The following is a 16,263-nucleotide window of genomic DNA, read 5'->3' as shown; positions in this document are numbered from 1 at the left end:
CTCGGCATGTACCCCTACATGGTGTGTCACGACAGAGAACCAATGCAGAGGATCCTGAACACAGGAAGCACGTTGGCAATCCATGTCAATGAGATGGGTTCGGCATAATCAGTGGTGGTCGTGGGAGTTGATTCTAAGGGTTGAAAGGGTACCCTAGCTGTTGGCAGGTAGAAAACTGTGTCGAGCATGTTGGATTCTGTCAAAGAGATTAGACTTAGTATCCACCCATAAGGACTGGCAGCTGTCAAGATCGCAAATCTGAGACTTTGATGTCCCCCACCCCCTTCCCTGGTAGTCCTGGCTTAACAACAACAGCGACTCCGCAACACCACAGATTAGACAAGATTGCTATGGGCGATCTGGGAACAGTCCAACCCCCATCATTATCTCGATGTTTATGGTAGCTCTAATTTCTGGTCCCCCTGTCGTCTAGCTCGTTCTAATTGAAGTGAGGGGCTGCTGACTGGGAATGAATGTTTACGAGTAACCTTAGTGGTTAAGGTTGACGCAGGTACGCTGGTACCATACCTCTGAAAGGGTAAACCTGCATCCCTAGACCTCCCAAATGGTCGAGGCTTAAGGCGTATAATGTCTTAGAGCAATTGGCGGAAACAGCTTGTAGGAACCTTGGAAGTAGGGTCCGGTTGCAATGCCCAGCCCTAGATCGAACGGCATATTACCCACCTCGGGAGCAATGACATGCCCACTTTAGGATGTCATCGTTAGCATCAATTTGTAGATATGGTATAACATTCCGAGATGAACACTTGGCTGGCATCTTGATTCTCTGATCATGAACGCAGGCGGGATATACGAGGTGATCTACAAGATTTAAAAAATGACAATGATTGCATATACACGGTCCATCAAGAAGCCGCAACGGCTGATGAGCGTTCCAAACCACGAGATAGAAATGTATGACACTGAGAGAAGGGAAATTGCGCTGGAGCGAGTCCGAAGGGGTCCCTCGAGTAAGCTGTCATAGCATTCTAGGATCAATTCCACGAAGATCCTTGACTTTACTGAGAGGCAGGGGCATGTTTATGTCTCACAACAATCAAACGGCCCTATCTCAGCGCATCGCATAGGGCTAAATACCCAGCCAGACAAGCTATTTAAGGGTGTCCGCCGCTCGCCGGAATATCTCTCATCAAGCCAATCGTTCCTTCCTCATCTTCAATACCTACCCAAGTCTCTCGCTTCTCTTCAGCATTTCACTTGCGTTCACATTTCATCCAAAAACCGTTTCAAAATGAAGTTCACCATTGCCACCCCCCTCATCGCCGCGGCCACCGCCGTCGGCGCCATGCCCAGCGGCCAAACTGCTGCCATGTCTGAGGCCGTCTCCTACCCTGCCCCGGAAAGCTTGACCGTTGCGCAAGCCAGCGACAAGTGCGGCTCCAACCTGGAGCTCAAGTGCTGCAACAAGCACATCAAGGCTGGAGACACGAGCACCATCAATAAGGGCATCTTGGCCGGTGTCCTTCAGAGTCTTGCCGGTTCCGGCTCCAGCGCCGAAGGAATCCAGCTGTTCGGGGAGTGCTCGAAGCTGCCGCTCAGTAGTACGCCACTTTTCGTATTGATATTCGCACCTCTCCCGATTTCCGGGCGTGGTACTTGTGGAGTGTCACTTTGCTAACAAGGTCTTTTCCTCTACAGTTCCTGTTGGTCTTGACGGCCTCCTCGCCAAGCAGTGCCAGCAGAACGTTGCTTGCTGCGACCACATTGATAACAAGGCTGTACGTACTGCCCTACTTTTCTATTTCTATACTGTCAAATGCTAATCTTTTGTTCAATCTTCTAGTCCGGTCTCGTCGGTGTTGGCATTGCATGCCTTCCCATTGCCAACGTTATCTAAATGGATCGTCGGGTTTCTTCTCTGGGCCTATCCTCGAGGTCCTTATATCGCTCTTCGAAAACTATCATTGAGATTGATAGATCTCCGTCTAACCCTACCACCAGATGTTGAGATATCCTCTCCAGAAGTCACCGTCCCTGGGGCTCCTTGTTTCGTTTCTTGCAATTGTACTCGGATGTCGGGCATTTATTTGTACTGCGCACTCTGTTGTGGCTTAGATTGTACCTCTATTTAATTCATCAGAGCCCCTCGGGGATATATCCTCATACCCATCTTCCTCTATTTCTCAGCTATTGGATTTTGTAGGATCTGACTAGAACTCAAGAACCTTAGGTAGGTAAGAGAGCGTCAAACACACCTCCTCCAGCTAAGATTCAAGGAACCCACAACCCCATGCTCCCTTCTCTCTTCACCAGGCAACTGCACAACAACATTGACTGCCCTCTCAAACTTCAATTCAATCTGCACCACATTGCCCCCGGTCTTCCTCCCCTGCTCATCATTATCACTCCCAACAGTCCACCACTCAACCCTAACCCCATTCCCCCCTCCAAGCGCAATCTCCGCCGTAACCCCCTCACTCAAACTGAGTCTCGGCCTAAAAAGCACTGTCTTACACCCCGGTTCAATCGGTGCTATCCCCGCAAGTTCAGCACAATATTCATAAATCGGGACAGAGCCCCAAGCATGACAATCGCTGCGCTGGCGGACATCGTCTTCTTCCCACGTGGTCAAGTTCTGCTTCAACATATGTCGGTACGGTCCCCATGCACCAGGCTCAGAGTTCCAGAAAGACTCGTAGATTTTGTCGCCCGCGAGACTGAACGCGCGCAGGGCGTAGAAGCGCATCATGTAGCTGCATTTTGAGAATTTCCTTCCACTTCCCCGTCCTTCATTTGAGGCTGTGTGTAAGTCGGGGAAGGAAAAGGAAGACCGTAACAGCCGCGCCCGATCGTCCGGCAACGCCGTCCCCGAGAGAATCGCAAAAACCTGGCAGTGCTGCGAGTACGCATCCTCACTCGCAATATCAGCCGTGGAGTCCGTGAAGAACGCCCCATCATAGCAATGTTCTCTGACAGCATCTTGAAGTGCCGCCGCGCGGTCCTCATACTCTTCCGCATACCCCGACCTCCCAACATCCCGAACAAGGTTCGCAACCTGCTGCAGAGTATACGCATACAGGAGACTGAAATACGTATGCCTATTGCTCTCTCTCCCGGACGTCGGAACACCTTTATCGGGGTGTGTGTCTGTAGCGCCCCAGGTATCAGCCCAGTCGACGTACTGCCATACATCCTCGGGAAGACCAGAGACAAGGCCTAGGGAGTCGATATGCTCGTTAAAGAACTCAAGAATCCCATCGATGCGCGGGAGGAAAGAGCGTGTATAAGACACATCGCCGAAGAAGCGGAAATGGTCTGCGATTGCTAGAATCCAATACAAGGAGAAACCAGCAATGATCTGCGGGACGTGGCTGGGGAAGCGGGACTGCGTGAGACCTTCGGATGCTATAGAGGACGCGTAGTTCGATATCGCCTGGCGCATGAGCCGATCGTCGCCGGAGAGGTAGTAGTGGAAGAGGGCGACGCTGCGGCTATCCCCGGAGTACTGCAATTGCTCGTAGAAGGGGCAGTCGGCGTACCCGTCGAACATGCAGTTGCGCAGTGTGCGAATCGAGACATCCCATATGGCGGAAGTGTCTGGGTCGCTGGAGTTGTTGAACGATGCTTTTACGTTTAGTGGGTAGTTCGCTTGTGTTGCGGTGAAAGATGTTAGGGTTACGGGGGCTTCTCCGACGGATATCTCAAGTCGGAGGAGGCGGAATGTGCGAAACCAGAAGGGTTCGTAGGTTGTTTCTCCGGAAGCTGAGATATCGAGATGGATGTTGTCGAAGGGGCCGAGAAGATGCCCGTTTTCGGCGTCGAGACGGTCGCCTTTTGTGCGGAAGAAGGGATAGTCCCTGGGATTGAGCTCGTAGCCTTCGCTGTATGTTATCTTCAGATGCAGTGATGACGGAGTTCTGTTGGTCGACTTGAAGATCCAACGCAGGAAGGCTGTTGAGTGCACGTCTGATTGGAGCTCGAGGGTATGGGAGGATCCTGCCGGGAGGACGAGGGGCTTGTTGTTGTCCTCTGCAAGCCCTGTGGTCCATTCCTCCTTCGACACCGTGCTGCTGCAGGCACGGACCGTGCTAACAGCCACGCTGCTCTCCTCGTGCATCGGGATTGGGCGAGGACGAAGTCTCCAGGGCGCCAGCTCGCCGTTTAGGGTTTTGATGCCGTATAGCACAGGGGTTATTGGAGGGGAGGGAGAGACGGGAGTGATGCGCTCATTGATCTAGGCCATATGTCAGCGTCCGATATCATACCTAGTAAACCGTGGATAGGAAGTCATACATGCAGAAACGGATCATCAACCAGCCCCATTGGAAAGCTTAGGCTCTCATCAAAAGTGGCCACCCACTCCTCGTTGTGGATCGTCCCAACCTCGACAACCTCTCCACTGTCTGCTTCAATGGTTCCCACCACACTTAACCCGGGTAGGGCTGTCCGCTGAAATGGCATCGCAGCCCTAACGCCGTAGAAGTACCGCAGCACATTGAGAGCCACCACATTATGCCCCTCTTTCAGATACTGCGCAATATCGAGAGTGTCGTAATACCAGATACTCGTACTACCCCTTGTCGGTCCGACTGCAACGCGTCTTCCATTGACGAAGAGCTTATAGCGTGTGTCGGCCGTGAGGTGTAGAACTGCTTCTCTAGGAGGGGAGGACAGCGTAAACGTGCGCGTGAAATAGACGAGTCGCCCAGCTGTATTGACGCCCGCTGGTGAGGAGTCGATCCAGTTAGGGACCCAGATCCAGGAGGATTGGAGGGCGTTTATTGTCTGTAAACGTTTGTTATGGGTCAATTGAAGTGGGGATGCAGGTGAAAAGGAGACTGCGTACCCTCTGCTCATCGGGTGTCACTTTCTGCATCCTGACTGTGTTTGGTGGACTGATGATTATGGTAGATGACATCGTGGGATACAATGGAGTGTCTGGCTTATATGCCCCCCTCCCCCTCCCCCTCATCGCGGGGCTCGGGCTGCATTAGGCCGACTTTAGACTGTTTCTATGCTTCACCACTAATGCCGTCATTCCACTTCAACCTATCTCGCTAGAGTGGGAAGCTCATGGCCCATGAAGTTTACAAATAAACCAGCAATGCCTCCGAAGCCCCAACAATGAAGCTAGCCTCACCCCCTTCCACATCTACGCTCTCAACATCCTGCTCCCCCGAAACCACACAATCGCCATTGCCGAATGTCTGCCCGGCAACCGTCGGAGACTCGCCTCTATCGACTCGTGACGTGGAGTACGGCGCCGTCAGTCGTTTCGCGGTAACCGTTGCAGAATCCAACCCCGTCAACGTGAACGTCTCGCTCGGTCGCGTTCCACTGGTATAGTACGCCGAGTTATACAGCAGCACCTTTACAGGCTCACCATCTTGATAGATCGCATACGCCGCGAGTGAACCGTTCTGGTCGTCCAATGGCGCAATCTGGTCTGCGTGTGCGAGAGCCATTGTCGCAAAGTACGCGCCGTAGTATGGGGCACCCGTGGTGTATCGTCCCCACCAGCAGTACTGGCAGTTACCGATTGTGCCTTGGTGGAAGTAGAGGGCCTGTGGCTCGTCAAAAAGAGTCCAAATTATAAGTTGGGTTGATGGGTGGGGGTGTGTACCTCCGTCCCCATGCTCACAAGCTGCATCACGTAGTCCACGATCCAGAGCGCCGCTCCGAATGTCGGGCTGATCCCTCCTCCACCTTGCGTCGCTATTGAACCGTCAATTCCGCTGTTCTTGCCGTTGACTGTTGAAAGTTGGAAGATAGGTATACTCACCAGAGTTGGTCTCCCCAAAGACATGCCCCTTCCCAACCGCATTCGCCGCCTCAATCTCAGCTCTAAAATCTGCTATGTTCTCTGCGATACCGGCATGGTTCATGAGTGTCTCGAGATTCGCCGTGTTTTGCGACTGCGGGTAGTTGTGCGAGGAGTATTCTTTGACATAGACGTTCGTCCCAGCTTCGACTTCTTCTTCTGCGAGATTGGCGATGCTCATAGGGTCAGTGCCGAAGTATACACCGGCCGAAATGAGATCGGTCGCAGAGAGGTTCCCGCATACAACGTCCTGCCACGAGAGCTGGGAGGCGTAGTCGGCTGATGCGGTCCATGATGAGCCCTGCGCGATGGGGTCGGAGTCAGTGAAGACTATCACGGCGCCGTATCAGTACCTTCACATTACGTGGGTAGCGGAGGGCTTACAGTTCGGCTCATTCCCCAACTCAATCGCCTGCAGATTCGCCATCTTGGAAACAGCCAGACTCGCAGCACTGACAGTATTCTGGATGTCGTTTAACCGGCGGTTAAGACCGAGCACCACGCTCCCGGCATACTCTGATGCTAGCGTGATAAACGAAGGCCCGTAGGTGAGTGTCAATGGTGCATCAGCTGGATCGTCGACCGAGTAGGTAACGGCTTCGGTGGATGAGGCGTCGTAAGTCGCACGATCCCTGGGAGATACAAAAATCTGTTAAATGATCATGCTGAGATGGGACCGCACATACTGAGTTGTCCCTCCAATCCTCATGGGCGGCCATGTCCCGGTTAGATCCTTCAAGTTCTCCAGGCAGGTGCTCGTCGCGGGTACGTCGTTGATGTAGCCCGGGAAGGTGAAGAATTCGAGTCTAGATGCTAGGTTAGCACATTTATCGTCTTTGGGAACGAAGAAAGTGTCTTGGAAGAGAACTTACGACACGCCGACCGGGGCAGCAGTGAGCTGTTTACTGGCATTTTCAGGCGGGGAGGAAGGGACATCAAACGTTACGGCAAGAGCACTCGACACAAGGTGACTCAGAACCCATGCAGCTGACGCCCGGGAAAACATCGTGGCTAGTTGTCAATCATCAGAAGTCATCACTATTCTGCAGAGTCACATACCGATCTATATACCTGCTCGACCAATTCCTCCGGCGTACCTGGCTCGTCTTCCATGTTGCATGACATGACGACGCCCAAGCCCAAGACCCCACAGGGACCGGGGAAGCCGGAAGCAACAGCGCCCCAGGTACCCATATAACGATATGCACCTCGGCACAACGCGCAGCGAGGTTACAGTCCAAATGAGGGGGCAACGGCATTCCGCCACTGAGATGCTTGTGCGCACCAAGCGCCCTTGGCTGCAATTATCCGATTGGCAACCACGCGCCTTAGCGTGATATGCTTGATCCTTTAACAGCATATCTCCGGTGGTCGGACTGAGGTGCATGGGCTTGTCCCGTGGGGTATATATGCGGGGGTGGGAGCTCCAGCTGATCCTAGCTTGTCGTGGGGTTTCTCCAGCTTTGTGTTGTGGTTGTTGAATTTCCAAGAATCGACATCGCCATGAACGACGGGGAGAAAGTCGAGACTGAACGCGTCGAAGAGACGACTATAGTCCACAACGATGAGACAGAGACAGAAACAACAGCCAAAGGCCAACCGGTCATGCGGTCGGGTCTGGATAATCTCAGTATCTGGGAGAGTTTGCGGCGGTACAAGGTCGTCACGATGATTGCCATGGCGGCGGCGTTTAGTGCGTCGCTGGATGGGTACCGTATGCCAGACGTCTGTTCCACACAACAGATAAACGAAGGTTTAACTGGGTATAGAGATCAACCTGAACGGCGGCGTAGTCTCAAACAAAGGCTTCATCCAGCAGATGGCCAAGCCGGGGACCACGATTATCGACGGCAAATACATTTCGGCTTGGGGTGGGATTCAGAGTGCGGGTCAGACTGTTGGGCAGATTGTACTCTTCCTCTCTCTATCTGTTACTACCGTTGAACTGATAATTTGGTGTAGTTGCTCCAGTATGTGACGGATGGATACGGGCGCAAGATCGCGCTGTATGTTATCTTCCTCACGTTTGTGATTGTAAGACACACTATAGCATCGTTCTGCCTAGCAGAGAACTGACAGCGAATGGCGACAGAGTGTCATGATCGAGTCTTTCGCAACGCACTGGGACCACTGGCTCGTCGCGAAGCTCTTCTCTGGCATGGGCGTCGGCATGCTGCAGTCGACGATGCCGCTCTACCTCGCTGAGATCTCGCCAACGCAGCTGAAAGGTTTTCTTATCAATGCCTATAGTTTGTTCGTCATCTCTCACCTCGCTTGTCCGTGTCAAACACTAACAACCGGTCGTGCAGCTGGTTCGTCATCGGCCAACTCTTCGCCTCCGTAGCCTTAAACCGGCTGAACGCGAGCGATCCGTATAACTTCCGGACGCCGATCTACACCCAGGTCAGTCGGACCCGCAGTGGCTGGGATCAGGTTGAAGTTCGGCTAACGTGTGTAGTGGGCAATGGTGGGCGTCGCAGGCATAATCTTCGTCTTCCTCCCGGAATCCCCCTGGTGGCTCGTGGGCAAGGACCGGCACGAGAACGCGGCCAAGGTGCTACGTCTCTGTAACGGGGGTGTGCAGGGGTACGATATTCAGGAGCAGATTGTCCGTTTTCCTCCTCCTGTCTCTCCTCCGCTCCCTGGCCCCGACTAATCTCTCCGGGCTAGGGAATAATGACGGCAACCATCGCAGAAGAGCGACACATCGCTGCGCGAGATAGCCAGCAGGGCATGTGGGCGGTCTTCCAGGGTCGCAACTTCATCCGCTTCATCATAGCCGGGTGGCCGAAGATCACGCAGCAGTTTGTGGGACTGAGTGTGTTCAATACTTACGCCACTTATTTCTGTAGGTTGCCATCCACCTTTCTTTAGGGCTGAATGGCTAATGTGAGGGCAATGATAGTCCAATATGCCGGCAACTCAGACCCCTTCCTCGTGACGCTCATCCTCTCCTGCGTCCAGATCATCTCCATGATCGTCACCTGCTCGCTGACAGATCGACTGGGGCGTCGACCACTAACGGTATACCCCTACGGCGTGACGGTCTTCTCTGTCCTAGCGCTAGGGATTGTGGGGTGTTTCGACTATACCACGTCTTCGCTGAGTTCTCTCCTCGTACATCCATCCACATATCCTCTCTCCTCCCCATCATCCTTTCATCCTTATCTTTGCTAACATGACGGCAGATATTCTTCGCCTGCCTCGCAACCTTCTCAACAACCGGCGCGTCGGCAATCGGATACGCCTATGCCGCCGAGATCCCGTCGCAGCGGCTGCGCGCCCAGACTGCAGCGTTCTCTCTCGCGAGCTCGAATATGGTGGCCATCATGTTCAGCTTCTGCACGCCGCTCATGATCAACGGCGGTGCGACGAAGTGGGGGGTTAAGACTGGGTTCTTGTATGCTGAGTTCCCCAAGAAGATGGATTGTAAGGGTTGTGCTAATGGGGGCTTGGCGTAGTTTCGCCGCGACCGGTGCGATATCAGTGGTTATTGCGTGGTTTATCCTTCCTGAGGTTACGAGGAGGACGCCGGGGGAAATTGATGAGTTGTATGTCTCCCGTTCTTGCAACTGGTTTCGAAGGAGGAGGATGTGGAACTGATGCTGACGCCTCACAGATTCGAGAAGAGGATTAATCTGCGCAAGTTTGATAAGTATGTCACTGATGTACAGATCAATGCGGTTGGGAAGGAGAAGGGTGAGATCGCTGCGTAGTCGAAGAATACCCGGGGTGGAATATTCCAAGATGGACAGTGTTAGTGTTAGGTACGGCCATAGTAAGTTGCGGGCAATGGACAACAATATTTCCGTTTCCATCGCAAATGCAAGGCTTCGAAGTCGAATCATCCTAACGCACCTGAATCTTGTCTGCGAATAATCACAGATTGTACACTCCCACACCATTGGCGGAGCGTGTATTCTAGACCATCTCGCTAAGCAATTAGCTGCATAAGCCCGCAGTGTGACAGGGTTGTCAACTCCGTAAAATTGATATATAAGCGGGTTCCCATTGAATGTTAGTTGTTCGACTCTCGTGGACTTTGTAAACTCTTGGGTGAACCTTCCTCTTAAGAGCTCCCTTTTCTTGTTCCTGATCGTTGGTGTTCATACAGGTCTGATAAGACGCAAACCACAACACCATGGCTTTCGATGCGATTAGCCTTCCGTGGCCCGTGATCCTCTTCCTCGTAGCGATTGTGTCCATTCTGTCTATCGCAATCGAAAGACGCTACCTCGGCTCCCTGCACTCAATCCCCGGCCCATCCCTCGCCTCAATAACAACGCTCTGGAAGATCCACCAGATATCCAGCGGACACACGGAGGAGACAATGCTCGACTTACACAAGAAACACGGCATTTTCGTCCGCATCGCGCCAAACGAAATAAGCATCGGACACCCTTCCGCCGTCCCTTCCCTTCTGCACAGCAAACTCCCAAAGGGCTCCTGGTACGAGATCTTCAGCATTCCCGACCACCGCTTCGTGAGCCAGATGAGCGAGACGGATCCTGCGCGGCATATAGCGAAGGGGAAGAATGTTGCCGCTGGGTATGCGCTGAGTAATATCATCAAATCAGAGAGGGAGGTTGATTCGATTATCGCTACTGTTCAAGAACAGCTTGATAAGAGGATAGTTGGATCCAGTGGTGGTGGGGAGGAAGTGCATCTGGATAAATGGTTCAACTTCTTCGCCTTCGACGTCGTGGGCGAGGTGACATTCAGCCGCTCGTTCGGATTCAGCAAAGCAGGGCGTGATATCGGGAACGCAATCGCGAACGCGAGAAAGTTAGCATTGTATGTCTCGATCATGGGGCACTATGTCTGGCTTCACCATCTGACGCTCGGGAATCCGCTGTTAAGTCGACTGGGTCTGATTCCGGCTTCTCATTTGTTCGATACGTGCGTTTCTGCGATTGGCGCTCGGAAAAGGAACCCCGATGCTAGAGACGATATGATGGCGCGGTGGTTGCATACCCGGAACACGTATCCTGATCGCATGGCCGAGAACGAGGTTTTTGCTGCCGCGGCGGCGAATGTCGGGGCTGGGGCGGAGACAGTTAGTGCGAGCTTGCAGGCGTTGATGTATTATCTGCTTAAGACGGAGAGGAGGGGGCTGGGGTATTTGCGACGGGTGCAGAGGGAGCTGGACAAGGCGCAGAGGGAGGGGAAGTTATCGGATATCGTGCAGTATGCCGAGGCGATGGGGTTGGTGTACTTGCAGGCCTGCGTGAGAATCCACCCTATCCTAACTTCTGGTTCTCGCTGGCCCTGTTGATGGGATGTGCTGACCGGGAGGACGGTATAGATCAAAGAGGCATACCGCTACCACTCGGCCATCGGGACGAATCTCCCGCGCGTTGTGCCGAAGGGAGGGCTTACTATTGAAGGACGATACTTCGAGGAGGGGGTGTGTTGACTCTTTCTACCTGGGTACCTGGGAACGCTTGAGAGCCTATGCTGACACGTCGTGACAGACAATCCTAAGCGTAAACCTCTGGGTCATACACCGCAACACCGAGATCTTCGGTTCCGACGCCAATGAATTCAACCCGGAGCGCTGGCTCACAGGTGACAAAGAGCGCGCTGCCAAGATGGAGTACTACCTTGTTCACGTATGCCCGTCCTTCCCCTGTATACGTCACCTAAGGTTGTGTAGTACTAACGGGTGGTGCAGTGGGGAGCAGGATACAACCAATGCCCCGGTCGGAACCTGGCGCACTTCGAGATCAGCAAGCTTTCGGCAACGCTGCTACGGGATTATGAGTATGAGCTTGTGCAGCCGGAGAAGGAGTGGACGTTTAGCAACCATTTCATTACGACGCCGTGGGGGTGGCCTTGTTGGGTGCGGAGGCGGGCGGTTGAATAGGTAGCGTGCGACCGAGATGGATCTTGAAGAAGGCTCGAGACTCGCGCGCTGCAAATTGCCGTAACAATTTTTCTTTGATATAATATAGTACATAATGTATGCCACTAGCTGGGTCGGCGGATGAGGCAGCTACTGCCATTTGGGCGTTGGATTGCGCATCGAGTAACGTTCAAATTCGTTCGCACGTGACGAGCCAAGTGGAGCACTCAACTCAAATCCAAATAGGCCCATTTAGAAGAGAAAGCTGTAGCGGCGACTGGCGCTGTTCCCAGTAGGCGTCGGCTCGATGCTAGTGGACGCTGAAACCGGGGTGGACGAGGCGCTGGCGGAGGGTGTCGCGGCAGAGGAAGATGCAGTCTCAGACACCGACTCGACTTCCACCGGTGCAGTCGACGTCACGGCATCAGTAGCAGTGGCAGTCGAGACCTTGGTAGATTCACCAGTAGAGGTAGAGGTGGCGGAGCCAGTCGCCGTCGATGAAGTCTCGTCCTCATCCGCCCAGAGGTCATCTTTCACGTCGCCAATAGCGTAGACGGACCAAGTCTCGTCACCGCCGCCTGAAAGCAAAATCAGCACCACGACTTTCATTTTAAACAGTTAACCCACAAGAATCCGCCGCGTAACCCGGACACTGCGCGGCACAGTGATCGTCATCAACAAGATCGGTCTTGGCCGGATCAGAGTCGCCGCAATAGCAGTCCTCATCCTGAACAGCCGCGTAATCGCCAATGTTGTACCCCGCATCGGAACATTGTTCGACGCAGTGACCGATGGACTGGAAGGTGAAGCTGCCAAGATTGTCCCAAGAGCCGGCGGTGCTGAAGCAGCCCACGTAGGTGGAGGTTGAGAGGGCGGCGGCGGACAGAGCGAAGGGCAAAACTGCCACGAATGACGAGGTGACCTTCATGTTTTCAAGGCGACAAAGTTCCGGTGTTTTGATGAGAGTTGAAGATAGAAAGCAGATCGGAAATCACGATCAGAAAAGGAGAACGGGGCGGAGCCGCAGCTGAGGAACAGTGGGCCAGGAACATCGTATTCTGCACCAATAGACAGACGATGCGAGATAAGCAGCTTCGTTTCGGCGAAAACGAGCTAGACCCACGTTGACGGAGCTGGGGAGTGTATATAATGTCGTACATGGCTAGAAATCACGAGAGTTAGCGATGGAAGTAGCACAACAGACCAAGCGGGAACCAGGAGCCTCTGACCAATGCTCACCTCAATTCTTTACCAGCCACCACCATGGTATAGGCTGACCTGAAGCGAGCTTATCTCAGAGACCTCCGTCTTGAGACTCATCATCGTGGCTTTTATCTTGTTCTCAGAGTCGCCACCCCCAGCGAGGTTCTGACGGGAATCCTGCTTATTGCTGAGGATGAAGCGGGTGATGTGATGAAGCTGCAGCTGTATAGCCAGGAGGTCGATTCCATGAACCATTGTCTCGCCGAGGGAAGTGTAGTCTCAATCAAGGAGCCGTATCTGAAGGTTACATCGGATGCAGGTTTTGGACTTCGCATTGATCATGTCTCGGCCGTAATGTTTCTGTCGGAACACGACGACCTCTTTCCCCTAACTTGGAAAGACAAAGTCATGGAACTTTGACCTTTCTGCGGACGACTGGAAGCTCAAAGGTAATGAGTGGTTCAACAAAGGGAACTATCATTATGCGAACGATTGGTAAGTTTGAGGCGCTTTCAGCCCTGCGCAGGAAATACTAATGATGGCGTCAACTACTCCAGGGCTCTCGAAGCCTCTCCTTCTGCCGACGAGGCCATCACGATCAGGCTGAATCGCGCTCTCACTCACCTCCGTGCCCATAAATTTGAAGTCGCCCTTCGTGATCTCGACGTACAGCCGGCGGAGCCCAAACTCCTGGAGAAAGCCCTCTACCGCAAAGCCCAGGCTCTCTACCACCTGGGACGGTTTCGGGGGTGCTGTGAGATCCACAAGACTCTGGCCAAAGAGTTTCCCCGAAAACGCCAACGCGAAAAGCGAGTTTAGTCGCGCGATTGCCTGATTGCCCGATTAGCTGAACAGCAAAAAGGCAAATACAACTTCAAGCGCATGCAAGTAGAGGCGGCAAAGAATTTTGCGCCAGAGCTTGATCATGCTACCTACGTCGGTCCTGTTGTTGTAAAGATGACCAAATCCCATGGACGAGGCTTCTTTACCACTGCCGCTGTCAAGGCCGGCGACCTACTTTTGTGCGAGAAGGCCTTTGCCTACGCATTCTATGACGCGAATAATCGGAAACATACTCTTTCAATGGTTATAAACACAGAGACGAACGTCGTATCAACCCACACTCAGGCCCAACTAGTGGTCTCAATTGTGCAGAAGCTTTTTAAGAACCCGAAGATGGGCGAGGCCTTCACAAATCTTCATCATGGAGGGTACCAGCCGGTTCGAGTTTCGGAGGCTGACGGGTTGCCTGTTGTGGACACGTAGGGCTCCCACTTTTCTTACTAGTTTGACTTACCTAGCGATGCTAATGTTGGAGAATGACCAGTTTTCTTCTGGAGCGCATAGTGTCCCTGAACTGCTTCGGCTGCCCTCTACCCTCGCGCGGCTACCACATTGAGACACGGGGCGTAGAGGAAGCGGCGCCATCTTTCGACGAAAGGTTCCACTCCAATGGCATCTGGACCGCGGCCTCGTACCTCAGTCATTCTTGCGACAGCAATTCTCGTCGTTCCTTTCTCGGTGATGTGATGGTCGTCCGCGCAACTTGCGATATGCCGGCAGATACAGAGGTCACGTTCAGCTATTTGTCGCCAGAGGTTGACGCTAGCAACGGCGCCAATGCAATGATGAAACCCATTGACATGAAACATTGGGGGTTCAAGTGCACCTGCATCATCTGCACCGATCTCGTACAGACAGACAAGAAACAGCTGAGGAAGAGACAGCGGATCTCGGAATCCCTGACGAAAACCTTCAACTCGCTCAGTCCTGCTAACATCGAGTCCGTGATCACCGCACTTGGAGAGACATTTCGCCGTCCTCTGTCTGAAGTGCCCGATATTACTCGTTGGAACCCTGCTCACTTCCTTGCAGCGCTTTACAGCTCGCGTGGCGACCCACGGAAGTGCATCGAGTTTAGCCTCAAGGGGCTCGCGTCTCGCGGATACGTCATTGAAGGCGGAGAAATACCAGGGATCAATGGTAAGACAAGCAAGCATGCAAAGCTTGTGATCAATTAATGGGGTTCTCTCTATAACAAGCTCATTGCATGCTGGATGAGTATCGTGATCTCGTACGAAATGCTAGACCCCGAGTCAACGCTTGGGGACCAGGCGGGGCACTATGCAAAGATTACCTATCGTATGTGCATTGATGAAGACGATACTTTTGATGATACGTACAGCCGTGCCTCCAACAGATCCGATGGCTTGCGTGTTTGCCCTTGTAAACCTTGAAGATTGTGTCCTAAGTCTGGATATCGGGTTTTGTTAAATGCTAGACCTACCTAGACTACTCGATCAGAGAGTTGCAAGCCTCCCGCCTAATTTTAGATACAGACTTCTTTTCTTGGCCGTTAGGGTTTACCTGTTAACAGCTAGAGTCTCCATCTTCATACTTCAAGGACCTTTATTTAATATCAACTTCTTGAAACTGATTGTCCCTGGTTAGCTACATATCAAGTCCAGCCGGCAGCATAGCTAGAGCGCCCGTTTCCCCATTCTCACTCGAAGCGTCCTCCCATAGACATACATCAGCGCCGTCGCCAACAAGAACGCAAGATGAATCCCGGCAATAATTAAAAATGTATTCCGCGGCCCACAAGCCTTAACCCAGTCCACCACAAACAGCGAGAACGTAAGACCATGGATATCTACACCCGTTAGTACTTCCCATTTCGACTGATGTGGGATAAGAAAAAATGTGGACATACTCTTCCCCAAACTCAAAATCACCTGCGTCCCAATCGCGTCTTTCTTATGACAATCCAGCACATACGTAACGGCACTCGTGCTACCCAGGATACAGCCGAAATAAATAGAGCCAAAGCACACCGTCGGGATGATCCAGTGTGTATGCGCCTGGATACTCCACCCGTACCCTGCTAACCCCATCGTCGTAGCAGTAACAGCGGGGATCATCATGAGTAGTCGGGACTCGGGTTCATATACCCCGTTGTTGGCGTATGCTCTCGTCCGCGCGAGGATATCGGATACTTTCCCGCCGACAACGCTTCCTAGGATTGTCCCGAGCAAAGGCGAGATATATAGCAACCCTGTCTGTATGGGACTGAACCCGTACCCGTTGACGGACTGGAAAAGATGCGCTATTGTCTCTGCGAGGACGACGAGCCAGCCTAAGCTAAGAGCGTACACTGTAGCAGACCAGAGGAGGGGCGGGGAGGTTAGGAGTTTGAATGGGGCAATGGTTATGCTGAGCCAGTGTGTATCTGTTGGGTTGAGACGCCCGGAGAAGAGAGGGAGGGTTTGGGTGTACCATAATGGCGGGGAGATGCGCAGGTTGTCGGTGTAGACTTCGCCGGGGGTGCGGGGGGTAACGACGTTGGACTGGTGGGAGTCTTGTTAGGGCTGCGATTGTAGGGAGCTTGTAGGGGGTTGGGGGGGGGGGTGCGTACGGTGTAATCCCTCGCCCA

At 53.0% G+C, this 16,263-nt stretch overlaps 7 protein-coding genes across 7 annotated transcripts; 4 read left to right on the top strand and 3 right to left on the bottom strand.

The window, feature by feature from the left end:
* Positions 1–1,252: 1,252 nt before the first annotated feature.
* On the top strand, positions 1,253–1,858 carry BDW74DRAFT_183825 (hydrophobin family protein; the record flags this gene model as incomplete). Its single annotated transcript, XM_073730619.1, has 3 exons — positions 1,253–1,562; positions 1,660–1,739; positions 1,805–1,858. 3 exons carry the CDS (start codon positions 1,253–1,255, stop codon positions 1,856–1,858), a joined length of 444 nt encoding a protein of 147 aa, XP_073578019.1.
* A 348-nt stretch (positions 1,859–2,206) lies between these two features.
* On the bottom strand, positions 2,207–6,788 carry BDW74DRAFT_171583 (uncharacterized protein; the record flags this gene model as incomplete). The annotated part of the gene is made up of 9 exons (XM_073727333.1): positions 2,207–4,195; positions 4,255–4,746; positions 4,808–4,856; positions 5,053–5,525; positions 5,585–5,676; positions 5,744–6,112; positions 6,167–6,414; positions 6,469–6,588; positions 6,655–6,788. 9 exons carry the CDS (start codon positions 6,786–6,788, stop codon positions 2,207–2,209), a joined length of 3,966 nt encoding a protein of 1,321 aa, XP_073578018.1.
* A 497-nt stretch (positions 6,789–7,285) lies between these two features.
* On the top strand, positions 7,286–9,498 carry BDW74DRAFT_183822 (uncharacterized protein; the record flags this gene model as incomplete). Its single annotated transcript, XM_073730618.1, has 11 exons — positions 7,286–7,496; positions 7,552–7,691; positions 7,745–7,816; positions 7,875–8,035; positions 8,092–8,185; positions 8,241–8,390; positions 8,453–8,630; positions 8,688–8,899; positions 8,971–9,182; positions 9,244–9,333; positions 9,402–9,498. 11 exons carry the CDS (start codon positions 7,286–7,288, stop codon positions 9,496–9,498), a joined length of 1,617 nt encoding a protein of 538 aa, XP_073578017.1.
* A 425-nt stretch (positions 9,499–9,923) lies between these two features.
* Positions 9,924–11,648, top strand: BDW74DRAFT_183821 (cytochrome P450; the record flags this gene model as incomplete). The annotated part of the gene is made up of 4 exons (XM_073730617.1): positions 9,924–11,009; positions 11,088–11,189; positions 11,257–11,394; positions 11,457–11,648. 4 exons carry the CDS (start codon positions 9,924–9,926, stop codon positions 11,646–11,648), a joined length of 1,518 nt encoding a protein of 505 aa, XP_073578016.1.
* Positions 11,649–11,879: 231 nt separating this feature from the next.
* Positions 11,880–12,555, bottom strand: BDW74DRAFT_183820 (WSC domain-containing protein; the record flags this gene model as incomplete). The annotated part of the gene is made up of 2 exons (XM_073730616.1): positions 11,880–12,205; positions 12,255–12,555. The coding sequence occupies 2 exons, from the start codon at positions 12,553–12,555 to the stop codon at positions 11,880–11,882; spliced, it is 627 nt and encodes a 208-aa protein (XP_073578015.1).
* Positions 12,556–13,040: 485 nt separating this feature from the next.
* BDW74DRAFT_183819 (uncharacterized protein) lies at positions 13,041–14,851 on the top strand (the record flags this gene model as incomplete). Its single annotated transcript, XM_073730615.1, has 5 exons — positions 13,041–13,181; positions 13,231–13,325; positions 13,388–13,584; positions 13,678–14,092; positions 14,158–14,851. 5 exons carry the CDS (start codon positions 13,041–13,043, stop codon positions 14,849–14,851), a joined length of 1,542 nt encoding a protein of 513 aa, XP_073578014.1.
* Positions 14,852–15,310: 459 nt separating this feature from the next.
* Positions 15,311–16,254, bottom strand: BDW74DRAFT_183818 (uncharacterized protein; the record flags this gene model as incomplete). Its single annotated transcript, XM_073730614.1, has 3 exons — positions 15,311–15,483; positions 15,544–16,177; positions 16,246–16,254. Coding segments are annotated over 3 exons (816 nt in total), but the record flags the coding sequence as incomplete, so codon positions are not given.
* Between the last annotated feature and the right edge of the window lie 9 nt (positions 16,255–16,263).

This window comes from Aspergillus multicolor, assembly GCF_047715735.1.
Source record: "Aspergillus multicolor strain CBS 133.54 unplaced genomic scaffold BDW74scaffold_51, whole genome shotgun sequence".
Taxonomy (NCBI): domain Eukaryota; kingdom Fungi; phylum Ascomycota; class Eurotiomycetes; order Eurotiales; family Aspergillaceae; genus Aspergillus; species Aspergillus multicolor.
The sequence above is the reverse complement of the archived record's forward strand: the minus strand, read 5'-3'. Positions and strand labels throughout refer to the sequence as shown.